Source organism: Solenopsis invicta, chromosome 4, assembly GCF_016802725.1.
Source record: "Solenopsis invicta isolate M01_SB chromosome 4, UNIL_Sinv_3.0, whole genome shotgun sequence".
Lineage (NCBI taxonomy): Eukaryota > Metazoa > Arthropoda > Insecta > Hymenoptera > Formicidae > Solenopsis > Solenopsis invicta.
In genome coordinates, this window is record NC_052667.1 from 1,520,177 (window position 1) to 1,537,662 (window position 17,486).

A 17,486-nucleotide genomic window follows, 5' to 3' on the forward strand; every position below is an offset into this window, starting at 1 on the left:
CCTAAAAATACATCTAAAGCCACGATTATTATTCAATTTGCAAGCAGCAAGATCACGGCATATTTCGACATAACTCGATTTGTCCTGACAGCATGTTATTTTCAAGTTTCTCTCTTTGCCATTTTGGTATAATACTGAATTGTTTCTATTGTGCTTCAAAGTTTAACTGACTTATTCTTAATAATGCAAACAATGCAAACATATTGCTGAAAACACAACAATCCGTAGTAACGTCAAAGAAAATAAGAGAGGTATACATAAAATAACTTACTTTTCCGCAGTTCCTGTATTAAACTTTTTCTTTCGAACGCCAAGGGTCCGCGGATCGATGAATATATCGTATCTAATGTTATAAAGATTAACTTTGCAACTTTTATTAATATTTTATCACGCTATATCTGCAACGTTCAACACATTTACCTTTCGTAGCGCTGTGTGGTATGTATATGTATGTATACATGTACGTATATATGCATATATTAAAATATTCTCATGTACGTCTGGGCACACGTACAATATATATGAATCAGTCGGGAGGAAGTAATTACGCGCTGATAATTACTCGAAGAACGCGGAACGCGCCAAGTACGTGGAAATTGTGGAATGTCGCGCCATATGGAATTTGCCGGCTTTCGGCAAACTACTCTGATTTCTGGTGCATGGCGTGTTATAGACGAGACATTTTTTTCACTTCGGCAACTTCCTTCCTCCTTCCTTCCTCCTTCCTTCCTTCCTTCCTTCTCTTCTATCTTACTTCCTCTTGTCATCCGCATACACAACTTCCCGACACCGACCCCCGGTGGGTTTCGTGCATCGGTGAAGGTGAAAAGGGAGAGAACCAGTCGAGACACGAACGGGGTGAAAGAGAGAATGAAAAGCGATCGACGAGGGTAATTAATTTCCACGAAGGCAGGGTCGCGCTGAGAACGGTCTTCGTCCCTCAAGAGAATTATCGTCTAAGTGCTGATAGTTCGGAAAGTTCGACGTGCTTCAAACTTCCGGTACGGCCGTACGTCGCCCCGCTTGCATAAGAGCCAATCATCTCCCGAAATGCATTCACCCGATAAAAGCACCGTTGCTGATCGTAAGCCAGCTCAGTATTTTAATGCCTTGTTGCGTGTAAAACGCTCAACGTCAAACGGTCGGATAACAACAATGACCTTCTCGACTACCATCTGCGCGAATCGTAACGATCGTACGCAGCTACTTCGTGCATTCGCTAATTGTAAATTGCCGAGAACAAAACTTGCACTTGTAAGTTACGTAAAAAAAAAGCAGATATAGCTCGAAAACGAGATCAGCGCACACCCCTCGGGCGTTGTAATTATCTCGGCGAATTCGTGCCGTCTGTCACGGAACTCTAATCGCTTTCGGAAATACCGTTTTCACTTTGAAACGCTCGCCTCCTCTTGTTCTTTGCCAAACTTTTTGAGTGCTCCGTGCGCTTCGCCGTGAACATCGTGCGCGCCGGAGAACTTGAGGCCCGAAACGCCTCGAAACTAACCGCAAGACGTTTCGCATCCCACCGCCGCCGCCGCCCGTTCGCGGGAAAGTGCACGTCGCTCTTATTGAGAGTTTCCACAGCGATCTAATGTGTCGCGGCAGCTATATGACACGACATCTAAAGAGGCGAATGCAGGTGCAGCTGATGCTACGTGCTATGTACAGGAGCGAGTTGCCATTTTATGCACATCTTTTTGCACGCCTGTCGTTCTCGCGCGATGAAAAATATGAATCAAATACTGCTATTAAAAGCATCATATGAATTTATAAACAAACGTCACTGCGTTTCATTATCGGTGCCTATTACGCAAATAATAATAATTACCGTTATTATTATTATTATTATTATTATTATTATTATCATCATCATCATCATCATCATCATCATCATCATCGTTACTATTATTAACGTGTTTAATTTGCGCTATAACAAAAGCTGTAAAACCAAAGTTCCCGGGGCGTACAAACGAATTAATGCATGCACCTTAATTAAATCTAGCGTACCGAAGCGTACATATCTATGGCGGAACCACGCCGCGACTGCGATCGACTGCTTTAATTAGTAAATTAATAAAATTGAAGGATACACACATAAAACACGTCCCTTGTTGGGATGTTGAATTTTATAACATCATAGCAAAATAGATTTTGTTCCGCATGGCGGATCAAATAATCCCGAAAAGCTAGCAAATTAAACATTAAACGTCTGCGTGATGCCGTAGCAGAATATTTTCGGTATGGATCATTAGTGCGAACGGATCAGAATCGTTCGGCTATCATTACAATTATTAAACCAATACACTGCAACCGCTTATTAATTTGCGTATTAGCCTGATAATGCATTTGGACACACATAATGCATCTTTCATCAACATTTTTGTCTCTAATTAATGCATATAGATTACATCCCAATTATATAATTTTGTGTTACATATTTACTATATACGAAGATAATTGACTGCTGGTAAAACCAAGTAATTAACAATACGCCCTATTTACGTGCGCACTTGCTTTTCGTTTAAGAATAATTTAATTATTATTGATTTGAAATAATCGCGTAAAATCTCCAGTTTCTAGTTACACTTTACGTTATTCGATGCAAGTATAATCTAATTTAATACTCAATCGCATAATGCAATCGCGAAATTAAGAATTAAACGAGAGAGACATAATTGATTTAAATCCAATATCAAAAGCGAATTTGATTTATTATCCGTTATTTTCCAGGTCAGACGGTCTTGACAATAAATTGCACGAAACTATTACAGCGCTTTCCACCGTAAACAACCTGGTTCATACTGCCATATCCACGTATTCGCAGGAATACGTTTTTATTGCCAATACGGAATCGTAGCGCGCGGGTGTATATATGCTTTCGCCGATACGTACCGTCGAATGAACAGCCGGGCAGCCGCTAGATGTGCGCAGACGTTGTACATCACTCACAAACGGCCTTTAAAATTGGCAAGCCAGTCTTCCGTTCTGCGGTAACCCTGATGGCTTCGGTGAACGGCTATAGGAAAGGCATTTGTATGCAGAGGACATACGGCGCAGGACGTTCCCTCGGGCGAGATCGTTCTACGGTTACGACCTGGCACCTTCCGCCCGCTCTCGCCGCCCCTCCCCTTTATTCATCATCCTTCCTCTGCCGTGGCATTTCTCTTTCGCCCTATCGAGAGTGAACTCCGATTCGGCTCATAAGTAACTTCCGAACGAAAAATCGCACCAAAGTATACGCGAATGTTGCTGATCGCCAAGGAGCCGTTTGTAACCAGTGGTGGAACATTCGATTTCCCATTACTTCCCCCGAGGAGGGAGGGGACGCGAGGGGGCGAGGAAGGATCGCAAATGACTAAAAAATTGCCTTGGAGATATTTTTTGAAATATCGATATTCGAAACATTGCCTGCGAGAAAGAGGAGTAAAGTAATTGCGCCGAGTTTGTCTGGCGTCTTCAATATTTAACTCGCAAGGTCGTTAATAGGATCTTAAGTGATGAAGGAATAACCATGTTGCATGTTGCTATTTGGAAAAAAAAAGTGACAAGTCGGTTTAGTAAGAAGTTGATCAAATTTTAATTACTTCGTCATTATCCACCCCTGCGACCACCTTGCCGAGAACGTTAATGAGACCCTTAACGATCCCATTAACGGCATTTTCGCCCTTCGGCTTTAATGGGAGAAAATCTCCGGAACCTAAGAGAATACTCGTGAACAAGGGGAGAACGGAAAAAGTGCGAGTACGTGCAACAGCCGGTATTTCGTACCAGACAAAGGACTGAATATACGCGAGGGTAGTGAGAAGAGCGGAAAGCAGATTTTCTCACCGACGGACGGCGATAAGAGAAGCGTCGTGAACGATAAAGAACTTGGTTACTCATTAGACAGCGAGCTTACGTTTGACAAAATCTACCGTGCAAACAACGAAAGAAGCAAAGATAAGGATGTAATGGCCAATCGCGCTTACCTCGCACATTTCGACATTATGAAATGTTTACAATTATCCGTGCCAACTTGTTAAGTTTCACTTGAAATGTCCCATTTCTATCTAGAAATTAATCTTTATCGCAATTGATCTCGACACTTTTAATCTTCTTACTTAACAATTGTTACACGTTTTTGTTATTTGAAATCCGTTAGTTCTATTTGCATTTTACTCAAAGCCATCTTCTTAACATTTTACATCGCTTTAGCATTTTCATTCGACAATTATTAATGCTTAAAAGGCCGAGTATCTGGAGCAGCTATGAAAAATAGAGTGCTTTATTAAGTGCATTCGTTCCTTTCCCTTTTCACGCTAAAACAAAGGCATTTTGCTCGAAATTGTATTGCCTTGTCTATTCTGAAAGCATCCGGAGTCCCTCGAGTATTTTCTAGCATCTCTCCGTCTTTATTTTTACGAGTAAGCTTATCGGCGGTGAATCGAGTATGAATCTTCCGTAAACTCACTTGGAAAACCTTTCGATATTATACTTCTTGGAAAATGCGAACGGAAACTAAATTGACGTACTCAATCAGCACTCAATTTCTGCATACATTTATATCGAGGTACTCGAGTTTAGCTTATTACGCATCATATTCAACGGAAGCCTTAAACGCAATTGCACTGCTAAATTTTAAAAAGTATATAAATATTTTATGTCAAAGTACTTTTTTAAAACTTTATGAAACAAAAGAATGCATTATGGTTTCGCTTTTGTAATATTACTTTAACGACTATAACTAATGAAATTTTATACTTTTTCTTTGCTATTCATATATTTTCTTATGAAATAATAGTAACGTTTGTACAAACGATTTAATACGATTGACAAATTGTCAATACGAGTATAATGATCATTTTACTTTGATTCTTTTTTTCAATATCTTCTTACATCATTGCTATTTTACTTCATGTATTTGCTATTAGTAAAACGTCGGTAAACATACGGCATCCTTTGTTTCTTGAGGGTCTAATTTACGTAAATCACAGGTCAGGTTTGGCACGTGCGAAAACAAGCACGGCAGTTTGTGGTACTACAAGTTCGTAGGCTTTTGCATAGTGGATCAACGGGTAACGGGTGTATTCTGTGCACCGCTTTCTCCATCACATTTCCCTCGAGTAAACTCGACGCGTAAACGACAAGGTTGGTCGAAATTGCCCAAGCTACAGGCTTTGATGTCGAGTAGCGAACCAAACAAATAAAGAAACAAAAACAGCCGTCGGTACGCAGCATGTTATACCTTTTTAGCGAAATGGTCGAAATATACTGCGGGATGATCAAAATAAAATAATGAAGCTGTAAAGCTGTAACAAAGTTGTGAAGCTATAAAAATATGAAGAGAGAAAGCTGCAGAGAGAGAGAGAGTTGCGTTGTTATTAAATTGTTTTTAGAAATTTTTTACTATATTTTAAATAATTCTATTACAATTAATATAAATCCATAAAAATATGAAGTAAAAACATCTAGTGCTACTTATAAATATTTTGTATTCTTGTATTTAAAAAAAAGATTTTAGTGTTATAGAAATGAGATCTCTCAGCTTGGTTTCCTAAATGCTGAAAATTAACCGTCTTCGTGTATCATCCTTGAGCCTGAAACTGAGCATATCGGTTTGGTAGCAATCAGGTATCATTGCGAAATCGAGTGTGCACGTCAATCCATACGAGATACCGCGCGCGCCAGCCTCCTTTTTGTCTTTGCTTCTCTCTCATTCGTTTCACGTTTTCCTTCGAATCCTGAGTGTTCCAAGCTACAGCCGATCAAGAGCCGGCTAAACGTTATACGCTTTGAAGTGGAGCATCGAGCGAGAGGAAATCAAATTGCAAAAAATACAACGCTGAACACATGCTTCGTCGCTCGTATGGAACCGCCACCGTATCACCGATATCTTAACGTTCTAAGATGTACATATTTCGTACGGGAAGATCAGCACAAGTGATCTTGCTTACTGAATGCAAACAGATAAATTTGTTACAAGCAAGCGCAAGCTTGCTTTAATTCACATTGCAATTTTTAAGACCTAATAGATAATTTAAAGACCTTTTTTTATTTTCCATTGATTTTAAAGGCGAAATGATTATTAATTTCACGAAGTTTAATAATAGCTGAATATGATATCTGCATCGCAATGTACAGATTATATTACAATCTATCGCAAAAAGAAAGTAATAAATTCCATAAAATAATTTTGTCTACCGCAAGGAGTACCGCATTACGGAGCGCCCTGTCCGCAAAAAATCCCTCGCAAAAGATACCTCGTGTTCCCCGGATGAGAACGACAACGAGGGACACGGGTGAGAGCCGCACGGTACGAATGGAAAAAAGTTCCCAATGGAATCGTGGAATTATGGTTATGATGATATTGGCGAGAGTTTCGGGGGAAATCGGGGCACCGCCTTTTGCGGCCAGCCGTTGTCACAGCTGCGAAAACCCTAAAACTCGACGATATTGCAACGCTCGAAGCAACGTATATCTTCGCCCACACACACACACACACACACACACACACGTGCAAGTTGATGTTTCCAATTTTATTATTCGAACACTCTGACCGGAACGCTCTGATGACTACGACAAGTCCAAACTGAAGAAAATGATTTCTCTTCTTTCTTTTCTTGCGCGATACGTGACACACACGGCGCTTGTTCTCGACGCGAGGAAGGTTGCCGGAGCGATTAATCTCGATTAAACGAGGTCTCACAGTTTACTTGTTTTCGAATTTCCCCGATGAACGAAGAAGCTATAAGCTGCGTGATTGGAAAAACGAATAGATCGAATTTTCGGTGGACAGCATAATCGATGACGACAGAGGCAAGTCATGTGAGATTAACATCTAAAATGGAAAAATGATCTTACATTTTGTAAACTTTAGATATCATGTGCTTCTGGATCTCTGATCTGTGTGATACGTATAATATAAAAATATTCCGTTTCTATTCCCTTTTTATTAGAATAAACTGAAAAAAAAGAATAGAATAAAATGCAATAATCACGAAGTGAGAGCCAGTATTGAAATTTAAAGAATTAAATAAACTTTGTATTCGTCTCTCTAAAAGATAAAGAGAAGTAGAACACGATGAAATGTGAAAACGGTTGAATCGGTTTTCCAGGTTGTATGTAATGTTAATTGAAAAACATATATATTATCTTTCAATTACAAGTACATTAATTACGTGAATCTGAAAATGATGAAACGCCGCCGTTGCGAATGATAAATAATCATTGATGATTAAAGTCGACCTCAAAATTAAATGGATTGCGGAATATCGTGTGTTTGCCAATCCTCTTCTCCTCTGTAATTACGCTGATTTGACCTTGTCTCTGAAATTACAGTCGAAAGCCGACGAGCCGACGAGCCGACAAGCCGCGACATCGACGTGACTTCGATTATTAAAGGCTCCACGGAATCAGCGTATTTATTCTCCCTAATCCTCGTCTTCGCTCAGCGGTGATCTTTCCCGTGGAATAACCCGAGAGTAAATTGATTTCTACGAGGTGTGGCCAAAGCGCAGAAACGATAGCTCCCAGCTAACCGCAGGTTTCCGTGGACGGCCGTAGGTTCGAGGGGTAAAGGGCGGAGCTAAGCAAAGTTGTACGGCTTCTCGACACTGTCTGACCCGCGGATTATCGGCTTAGTCGGATAGCCCCCCGTTTGGGTTATTTCTGCGCGCGGTAAGGGCTTGCCCAGACGAGGGTAGCCGTAACACTGATTTCCGGCCTCTAGCTTCGGCAGCGCGGTCATACATTCCTGTATTCCTTATCGGCGAGACGTTCTCGTATCTTGCCGCCTCCGCGACGTTAAGACTGCGAAATACGCTATCGCGTTAATCAGTTAAGTAAGATAAATTAGCAATGGTAAAATATCCGAGGGAATTGTATGAGTCATTAAAGTGAATTGTGTCGTTAAAGCAAACTTCACCGTTTTTATTCTCTGCACAAAACTCTAATTAAATAAAATAATTTATATATTTTTAATTTTATTTGTTATAGAACAATTGAAAGGAAAGGCTACAGAAAATCAATCATGAGAGAATTCTTCTACTTCGAAAACCTTTCCAATTTAACACTTTGTCATGACATTTACATCTTGCTATCATTTAATAATTATCGGGTTGCAAATTACATGCACATATCGATCAAAAGCTCACAAATAGCTTTTAATTTACATTGTTTCTGCTTTAATGCTTGGGGAAACTATCGTGCAAATTGAAACCCTTGTAAATTAACGCTTCGAATAGCCATATATATATATGTATGTATGTAGGATGTAATCGTAATAAACGGAAGCCATTTCAAAAATAAACTCATTGAAAATTGAAAGAATTATTTTTTTCGCGTTGCGATCTTGAAATAGGTCGAAAAACAATTTGGAAGAAATTGGTACAAACGAGATGTTTTTTTCGCGCATCTCCATCGATCTTGTTTCGTTCGTTTGAATTTTGGCAACCTTTCCTTCTTACTCATTTCCTCCCGAAGCACACGATACTTGCGTAAGCTCTTGTGCATCGTCGATCATGGAAAATCACATTGTCGATTCAGCAGCTCTTCATAAAGAACGGCTTTTTCCGCTCGACGATATCACTTTCCCTCCTGACGGAGGCAACGTTACATAAATACCGTGCTCTGTCGGTGCGCACTTTTTCGACGAATATTTCCGAAAGAATCGTCACTTTGACGTAATACGCGTGTGTAATTCCACCTATTGGCAACAGCCACATTGCACAATACGTGTGTTGTGGCTGGTCGATATCTCTCCCGTGTGCATATTTCACGCAAAAAGAGATAGCTTTTCATACATTATATCCCAAACATTTTCATATCGATACTTTGTACCATTAGCCATATCGATAAACTATATTTAAATTAAATTATCAAGAACATTTCGTAAATGTATAAAGATAGATTTTTATATCGCTCGCGAGAGAAAAGAAGAGAAGGAGATTACATCTCGGATGACGTGATTCACGGCACCCGAAGATTAATCATCGGGACTGCGATTTTCAAAACTTCGCGAGCTAGTTTGCTACACGCCGTGTATTAAATTTTCGAAATTGGATCCCCGGGGAGGGGAAAAAAGAAGAAACTATCTCTCGCGCGAGACGGGTAGTATCACGTACGCAATGTTATTCTTTCTCGTCGAGGCGGAAATTCACTCCAACATGCCTGCAACGTGTATAGAACGAAAATTTTGTTTTTCATCGAGGTAGAAGCCCAATTTCGAGTCAGTTTGAGAAAAGGTGGAATGTACCGATACAGCGTTAACAAACGTGATAAAAACTAAATCTGAATGCGCGTGATAATTTTCGCGATAAACATTTATTAACTTGAATGTGACGAGAGGGATTTCTGCCAAACAAAAAAAAAAAAAAAAAGTCGCAGAGCGTAAAAATATTCTCTTTCTCTCGTCGGGATAACGACGCAACTTCCACAAATCTCCACAGGCACAATGTTCGCCCGTCGTTGAAAAAATCATCAATGAAACGCGAAACCGATGGAAGAATCCCCTCGCGTACCGACGAAAGGGATTGCACCGGCTCGCTATTCACGCTCTCGCTGTTGTCCTTTTTTTTTCAAAAGTATGTCAAATAGGCAGACGGCGCGTCACAGAAGCTCTCGTTTTTTTCAAAACGCTTTTCAGCGCGATTTCGCGGCTGTCGCGCGCCGTTTGCCTCTGGGCAGGTAACAGAGGGAAGATCACGCGAGGCACACAAGGGACAAGGTGCACGACGGGACGACGGGGGGCGATCCACGGTTTGCCCGCTACCCTTCAGGACACATAATGCACCGCGGGCAGCCCAAGGGAAATTTAGCGGACGCCGTGGAAAACCGTTGTTTTGTACGCTTATACCGACGTACACGCGAGACTGGATCCTACGTACGTATACGTAGATACGTAGGATCCAGTCCGGACAGATAGGCCAGGGTAGGGGGAGTAAAAAGCATTCCCGTGCGTTCCCGCCGCCCGGGTAACACCGTTAACGTTAACTCTATGAGCTACGGGGACGCAAGAAAAATGGAAGAGCACGCGGTAAAGATGTCTGTGAGGCGCGGATCTGTCTGAGTATAAATGTATAATGCGCGAAAAAAGAGTAGCTCACGCGCGCGGCGGAGTGGTGCCACTTCGGCTGCCTGCAAATTTAATTAGTGTCTCTCTCTCTCTCTTTCTTTCTACTAGATACATTGACCCCGACGCTACAGGATTACTTCTATCTAATCATTCGAAGGAGAGACGGCTTTACACACGCTTGCGTATATAGTGTTTACTATCGGGAGAAAAAGCGAAAAAACCTGCAATTTTCAAGGGATTTCTTCTTTGTTCTTGCTCATGGATTTTTATAAGATTTTACTGGTAGGGAAATTTTTGAAATTATAATTTTTTATTTTAATGCTAACTCTTTCTCACAAAATTACTTTTTCATCATTTTTCCTTGATAATGTAAGATGTCAACAAACGATTAGCAATAAATAGTGCATTCACGTATATTAAATAACTAATAACTTAATGTTAGCTTCTTAAGTTTTAAAATATACATTCTATTTATGCATGAATTTCATCTAACTATGCATATATAATTCATTATAATAATCCTTATCGTTCAAAATTGGCTTTGTATGTTTAATCACTCTTTGAATTCTGTACTTTAGGTAAGCTAGATTTGTGTATTGCGAACGGATTGTTTTATACCATATTCAATTCATATTATTTTTTTTTTAATACTTTCTCACAAGTTTGATATTTAAAACTCAAGTGATTTTTCTTTATAATGATTAAGAGGATGGGGGAATTAAAAAGTGCACACAATAAAATAAATTTATTTTAATAAATAAACTCCATTTTAAAATGTCCTAATTTTACTTGGAATTTTGAACAAAATTCCTGAAAAATTCGGGAGTTCTCAAAAAATTCTTTTACCAAATTTGAGTAAACATCCTAATATACTCGAGATACTCCGCGAGATCGGCTAACAGAAATTTTGGATTTGGGTAATTTAATCAAGAAAATCAATGCATCTCTCCCAATATGTAAAATCCTATCTCGGGTATGTGTACTTTATATCGCGAATACACCAAAGGGATTGGCGCCTATTGGCGCGCGCCAGCTTAAAATCCACACAGTGAAATTTCAACTTTTTCTCTATGCTGGATACTGCCCCGGATTTGAAAACTAGGAAGAATCCCATATGGTGTGACTACAGGTAGTTTCAATGCTGTGCATTGGTTCGAACTACGCGATTTATTTGCAGTTGGACTAGCTAGACCGTTTCGGTTTACATTCGTAAAGGATTTATGAAACCAACGTTTCATAGTCCTTTTGTTTTAAATATTCGTTATAAAACCATGATTTTATTTTTAATAACTCTGATGCTTTTATGTAATCACTGTGTCATAGTTATATGTTTTTTTTTTAATAATACTGTTTCTTTAAATATTTTTTATACAATACCTGTCAATATATGTCAGATTTCTCTTTGATGAAAAGTTTTAACCGTATTATTAATACCATTATTTTCAGTGAAGTTTTCAATGAAAATTCTGTTTCCTTTTTTTCAAATTGTTTTTATTGCATATATATCCTGTAATCTCATAGTGTTTTTTTATTTTGCAAGCATACATAAAACTATGTATTTCGTGTACTGACCACATGCTGTAAGAAAAGAATCGCACAAGATTTATTAAAAATACTTTCATTTGAGAACTTTGAAAGATTTAAAAATTACCAAATCGGAGGAATGGTAAACTTAAAATACACGTCAAGTGACCTAATTTTAATAATCAAATTTAATTAACTGTTATCATTCTCTGTGTTAGCGATATGCAAGAGATATATTATCATAATGAAAATATTGTACATGAGAGTGAATGAAGTAATTACAAACTGTACGCTTTCCCTTCTGCTAATGTAAATATAATTGATTAAACATTAATTAAAGTCAATGCGTTGTTCTTCTATTAACGTTCGTCGATTAAATTCAAACATATCACCGTGTGCCGTGGAATGTTCGAATAAACGGTGAAATAGACACCGAGCCTTTCCATTTGTTCATCCGCGTAAACTCGTTTTCTTCGTTCTGCGAGAGTGAAGCGACCAGCTCTTGGACGGTAAATTAGGGACTGCATAATATATTCCCTCCCGCGACGGCGGCACAGAGTGAAAATTCTGCTTAAAAATTCAAAACTTGGAACGAGAGACCTAATATGCGCGCCGTGCGAACTATCGCTCATGGGGCTGAAAATGTAAGGAAGAGAAATGACTCTTATGACAGAAACTCAGAAATTGGACGAGGTAAGATAAAGGTTTCGCCAAGTTTGATAATGGAATGCCCGCCACTTTTGTTTCGCATATCGCATTGTTCTCTGCAAATGGGGGAGGAGCTGTAACATTTTCGAGCATATACTACGAAAATAATGAATGCTATTTTGCGCTTTTAAAATATAAAATAACTGTTCTTTATTCACCTTTACAAAATTTATATATTTTCGATTGAAAATGTTGATTTCTAAAAATGTTTTTGTTTCTAAAAATGTTGATTTCCATCTGTATGCTTTTGCACGTATTACGTGGATTTAATCTTGAGAAAATAATAAAAAAAATTATGCTACAAACTAGATAGATTAAATTACATAATTATAATAGGAATAGAATGTTTTAAAGAAGTAAGAGAAAACGAAATTAATCTTCAGAGAAAATATTTTAGATAAAGACATTAATTTTCTACTAGTTTGCACGTGAACTTGTTATTTGACATTTTGAATTCTATTTTCAGTATAATATTCACGAATATCATACGATGTTTTACGAAATATACAGCCCTCGTGCGAGATATTAAAAAAAAAAATTGAATAATACCTAATTGGATCCGTCGCTGCTTATTTTATTTTCCCTCTCGTATTCAGGCGTAACTTTGAAATAAGTTTGATTAATCACAGAACAGTCAGGGATCTCGACGAATCGCTTTGTTTGACGTTCAATTTGAAAACTGAGAGCCGCGGAATTTGGAAAAATTCAACTGTCGTCGATAGAGAAAGAGAGAAAGAGAGAAAGAGAGAGAGAACGAACGTACAAATCCACGTTTCCTCTATGGTCGACAGACTGGAAAGGAAATCTATTCGCTATTCGCTCAGTTTTAATACGCTCGGACTACCAGCATATATACATCCGTTTCCGTTTTCCGGCGCGTCGCCCGGCTGGCCGGCCGACCGGCCGCGTTGTCCTCCCTGGCATCCTCTTCCGTTGCCCGTCATCTCCTCCGCAAATATTCTCGCCGATCCTTCAATACCTGACCCAGACCAAATGCCCAGGATGCCGTCCGTTGGAAACGTTTTCTGGAGCGCGAAATTGTGACGTGACCTTTCTTCGTTCTGCATAACGCCGATATCTTCGCCCGAATTCGTTTTTCTCCTCGTTTCATCTCGGAAGCATTCAATCGTCCATCTTGAAAAGAGAGGCCAAATGTTACCATGGACCTCGTCAAATTTGACTTATGAATCGTTGAATTTATCATTCAGCGAAACTTGCTATTGTTATTTTGCGCATTGCGAAAACTGACTTTTAAATCGATTAAAATTTTGTCCATTTCCCATCAATGTAAATTAATTTTGATCTCGACTTAACGTATTCTTCTTTTTTAGTCTAAAATAATAAAAACTCTAAAAATTAGATACTGATAAAAAAACAAGCTAAATCTACATTGATGGAAATAGATATTAAATTAATAGATGCATTACATTGAATTATTATGTCTTTGATCTTTAGCTTCATATTTCAATCGTATTCATATATACGATTTCATATAGTTATTTCATATAATAACTAAAACACAATTTCGTGTTTAATCGCAAAAGTCAATAATATTAATATATTAGTTATGAAAATTATTTTATTTTAATTACAAAGCGTATTAGATTATTAGCTCTCATAACCAAATCGTCGAGTTTTTAAAAATCTGAGATACATAATATATCTTCGCAGTACGTTGCGTAATATGTGTTTAAACGATTGCTTTAAACAGCTATCTCTGACAAAGTCGAAACTTTTAAACGTAAAAGTTCTTCCGGTCATAGATACAACGAAAAATGCAGGTGACAACTATCTGATCAGTATTTCATGTTTTAGGGCCGCCATTGTCTGCAAGAGCGGTCCTCGGTGGAACGGCCGAACTGCCATGCGATATTCGTCCACCTCATCGCAACGATTCCGCTATCTTGGTCGTCTGGTACAAGAGTGACGTCATCCCGATCTACAGGTAAGCCCTTAAGCCTTGCTTTTTATGGTTTAGAAGAAAAACCCCTGAGAGTTAACGTACATCGCATGCAAGAAGTCGTGGAATAAAAGGAATACGAATGGGGACATGGTTATATCTGTGACATTTTCTGATCTATTCCGATAAATATAAATATATATATATATATATATATATATATATATATATATATATATATATATAATTTTATTATGTTGCTAAAAGCTTTTGACAATTAATATCGTATTAAAAGATTCTACTAAATCTAATATAATTTTTATAATAATGTATTAATAAAATTAATTAATACAATTAGGTTAAGAATGTTGAGAGAGACAAGAAATTGATCTCGTATATATATATATTTTTTAATATGATATTAATCTCTAATTCAGCTATATTGTGAGACTAATATAAGATAACAAAATTAAATTTGACACGTTTCTAAAACAAAAGTTATATTAGTATTTAACGTTGTATTTTAGCTACATACATCGTTGAATTTTATTTGAATAATACATGTATGAAAATTAACGAGAGAAAGAGATAAATAGATAGATAGAGAGAGAGAGAGAGAGAGAGAGAGAGAGAGAGAGAGGGAGAGAGGGATTGAATGTTTTATTCAGTAGTATAGTGATTAATTATTTCTTTCCATCGACTCATTCATCTACTTTTATCACTTATCTTTTTTTCCTTCCGTATCGGGGTTAGATTATCATTACGATAGCATCGTATAAAAAAGCAGCATTCTAAATATACGATGTGCCTTCAAGTGAATAAAGGCGTAGCGTTAGGAAATTGTCGAAAGTCATAACGAGCTAAACTCGTCAGAAAGAGTCGCAGCGTTCTATCGCGTGGTGGATAATTATTTCTTCCTGCTGGCTCATTCGCCGACCTTTATCACTTATCTCCTCCTCGTCCTGTATCGGAGTTAACTTACCATTGCGGTACGGTCGTATAAAAAGCGAGCACCCTGGATATACAACGTGACCTGCGCTCGTTAAACGTCACGATAAGGGCGACGATAGGAAGAAGTCCCGGGCGAGGTTGGTCCACGTAAGCGATATTCACGCGTGCGGCCACTACACTCGCGTGTAGCGAAGCAAAGCCGGGAGTCCGCTTTCGTGTGCGGACTAGACGTCGATTTTTCGATGGCAGCACCCGATACCGGGGCGGCCAGCCAGCCGCTTTGCGAAAATGTGAGCTCGCCCGAGCACGAATCCGGCGAGGCAAAAAAATATACAAACTAGGGGTGGATAAGGGTGACTTTCATATTTACGACCACTCTGCAAACTTCCACCGAATAATCATTGTTGACGTATTATACAAGGGTGTATCCGAATGGACTAAATAATGAAATTTTAAATTGTAGATTCGTTGTTACAACCATAAGTACGTAAAATATTTTAGTTTGCACGTAATAGAAAAACGTACGGAGAGTTGATATATATACCATTCACATATATTTTAAGGTCCAAAGTCGCGTATGTCACACACACACACACACGCGCAAACTTGTTAATTGTTTAATGTACCGTACTCTGCGTACGGAAAGAACAAAATAAAATGTATTTCTTTTAATTATTCATTTTTTAATTATATTCCTTTGTGCGTGAGATCTCTCCGTAAAAATAATTACGTTAGTATCCGAAAAGCCATCATCCTCATAGCAAAGTAAATTCCTCGCAATTGCATGAAAATGCAATTAAACGCAGTTCCACGAAATATAATCAAGCATCTCAAACATCAACTCCGGCATCGGTGTAATTAACTCTACGTTAGCATAAAACAAATAGTAACTAAGTTACGAATCGGTTATACTGGGACTTCCTAAACTTTCCCTGAGTCGATTACGAAAGCTTCGAACCTAAATGTCTCCTGTGTCTTTGATATTATATAAACGGAATCTAAACATAAATATGTGATGGAGGAAATATAAAGTGAATGTTCGGAAACGCGCGCTGCACTCCAAGACGTTTCTCGAATAGCAGTTTGAGGACCATTTCGTTAGACGAAAATGTTGCAAATATTATTCTTCGATCGCACGAGGAAAAGCACTCGCGCGAAAGCCAGGCTACTAAAAGATTGCTCGTTGGTACATCGGAGCTAGATAGAATCATCAGATCACGAGTCACAATTCACAACGTGGAATTGAAAGTCCGAATGAAAAAGCGATGGACCGTTTGTTACGCTTTCCTCGATACGTCAACCGCAATCAAATCGGCAGGCGTACTCACTCGTCAGATAGATACTTCTATTCCGCTGTCAGCACGCAATTCGCTGTCTGTCGCTCATGTAAAGTTGCCGACAAGACGAACGCCCACTATTCGGATTCATTCTTTGCACGCCGCTTTCTTATACCGTTTGTTTTTGAAATAGAAATATGACAGTATAGATTCCACACATTTCAAGTCCCAAATATATCAAAAGCCTGAAAAGATTTTTTCATGGTCTAAAAATTTAATTAAATTGCCCAAATAAGCTCCACAAAATTAAAATATCTCATCTCTTTTAAGCGCTTGTACATTTTAAGGTGCACAAATCTAAAATTTGGAACGCAATATCGCGCTGCACATTTAAATTTTAAAATAGCAGAGATAAAGTTTAGTTGTTAGAAAGTATTTAAAAAAATTTTTTTTTTTTATTGTTTTTTCAAGTAGAAGAGATAAAATTTATTACTAATAATTTTGAATTTAGATTGTCTGATAGGGGTAATAAAGTAAAGAGCTTTAATTGTGGAATTTAGCTCAGTCTATGAATCGTCATGACGGAAACCACGAGTGGCGCTGTAAATACTGGGTTCCGCGTATACATCCGCAGATTAGTCGGTAGGGCATATACATACAAATTAGATCTTGGAATCTACTGTTTACAGCGTCAAGAGAGCGGGCCCTTGCTCAGGTAACTGTTTTCAAACCAACAATTAGAGTCCATAGTTGCGGTTGCTCGTTCCAGATCCAATGTCGCTTTGTTGCACGACAGAGTTTTGCACTTTCTGTTTGTTGTATCTAAGTCTGAAAGGGGTCACGGTATACGCCATGTCAAGCCACGGTACAAGTGCGCACGACTGACCGAGTGCCGGGCACGTTGTGTGTCTCGGGCCATCTCCGCTTATCAATTTATAGGCCATTGAAAGACGCAGCGATCTTAATCAAATTAATCGCGTTTCGAAGTGCCGGCACGATCTCGTCGCTCTTTTCATTACGGTAATGCAAACGTCGCTATCAACTAATGGAAAACGCGCCTGGGACAGCCGGAGGG

The 17,486-nt window shown here is 38.6% G+C and overlaps 1 protein-coding gene across 4 annotated transcripts in view; it reads left to right on the forward strand.

The window, feature by feature from the left end:
- LOC105195749 (synaptogenesis protein syg-2) overlaps positions 1 to 17,486 on the forward strand; it is a 279,821-nt gene that overhangs the window by 183,710 nt on the left and 78,625 nt on the right. For all 4 annotated transcript variants that reach the window (XR_005574637.1, XM_039448564.1, XM_039448565.1 and 1 more), the window contains one exon: positions 14,099 to 14,228. Coding sequence is in view for 3 of the 4 variants with exons in the window: in XM_039448564.1 (XP_039304498.1) it covers positions 14,099 to 14,228 (130 nt within the window). In the remaining variant the exon portion in view is untranslated. The remainder of the gene's footprint in view (positions 1 to 14,098; positions 14,229 to 17,486) is intronic.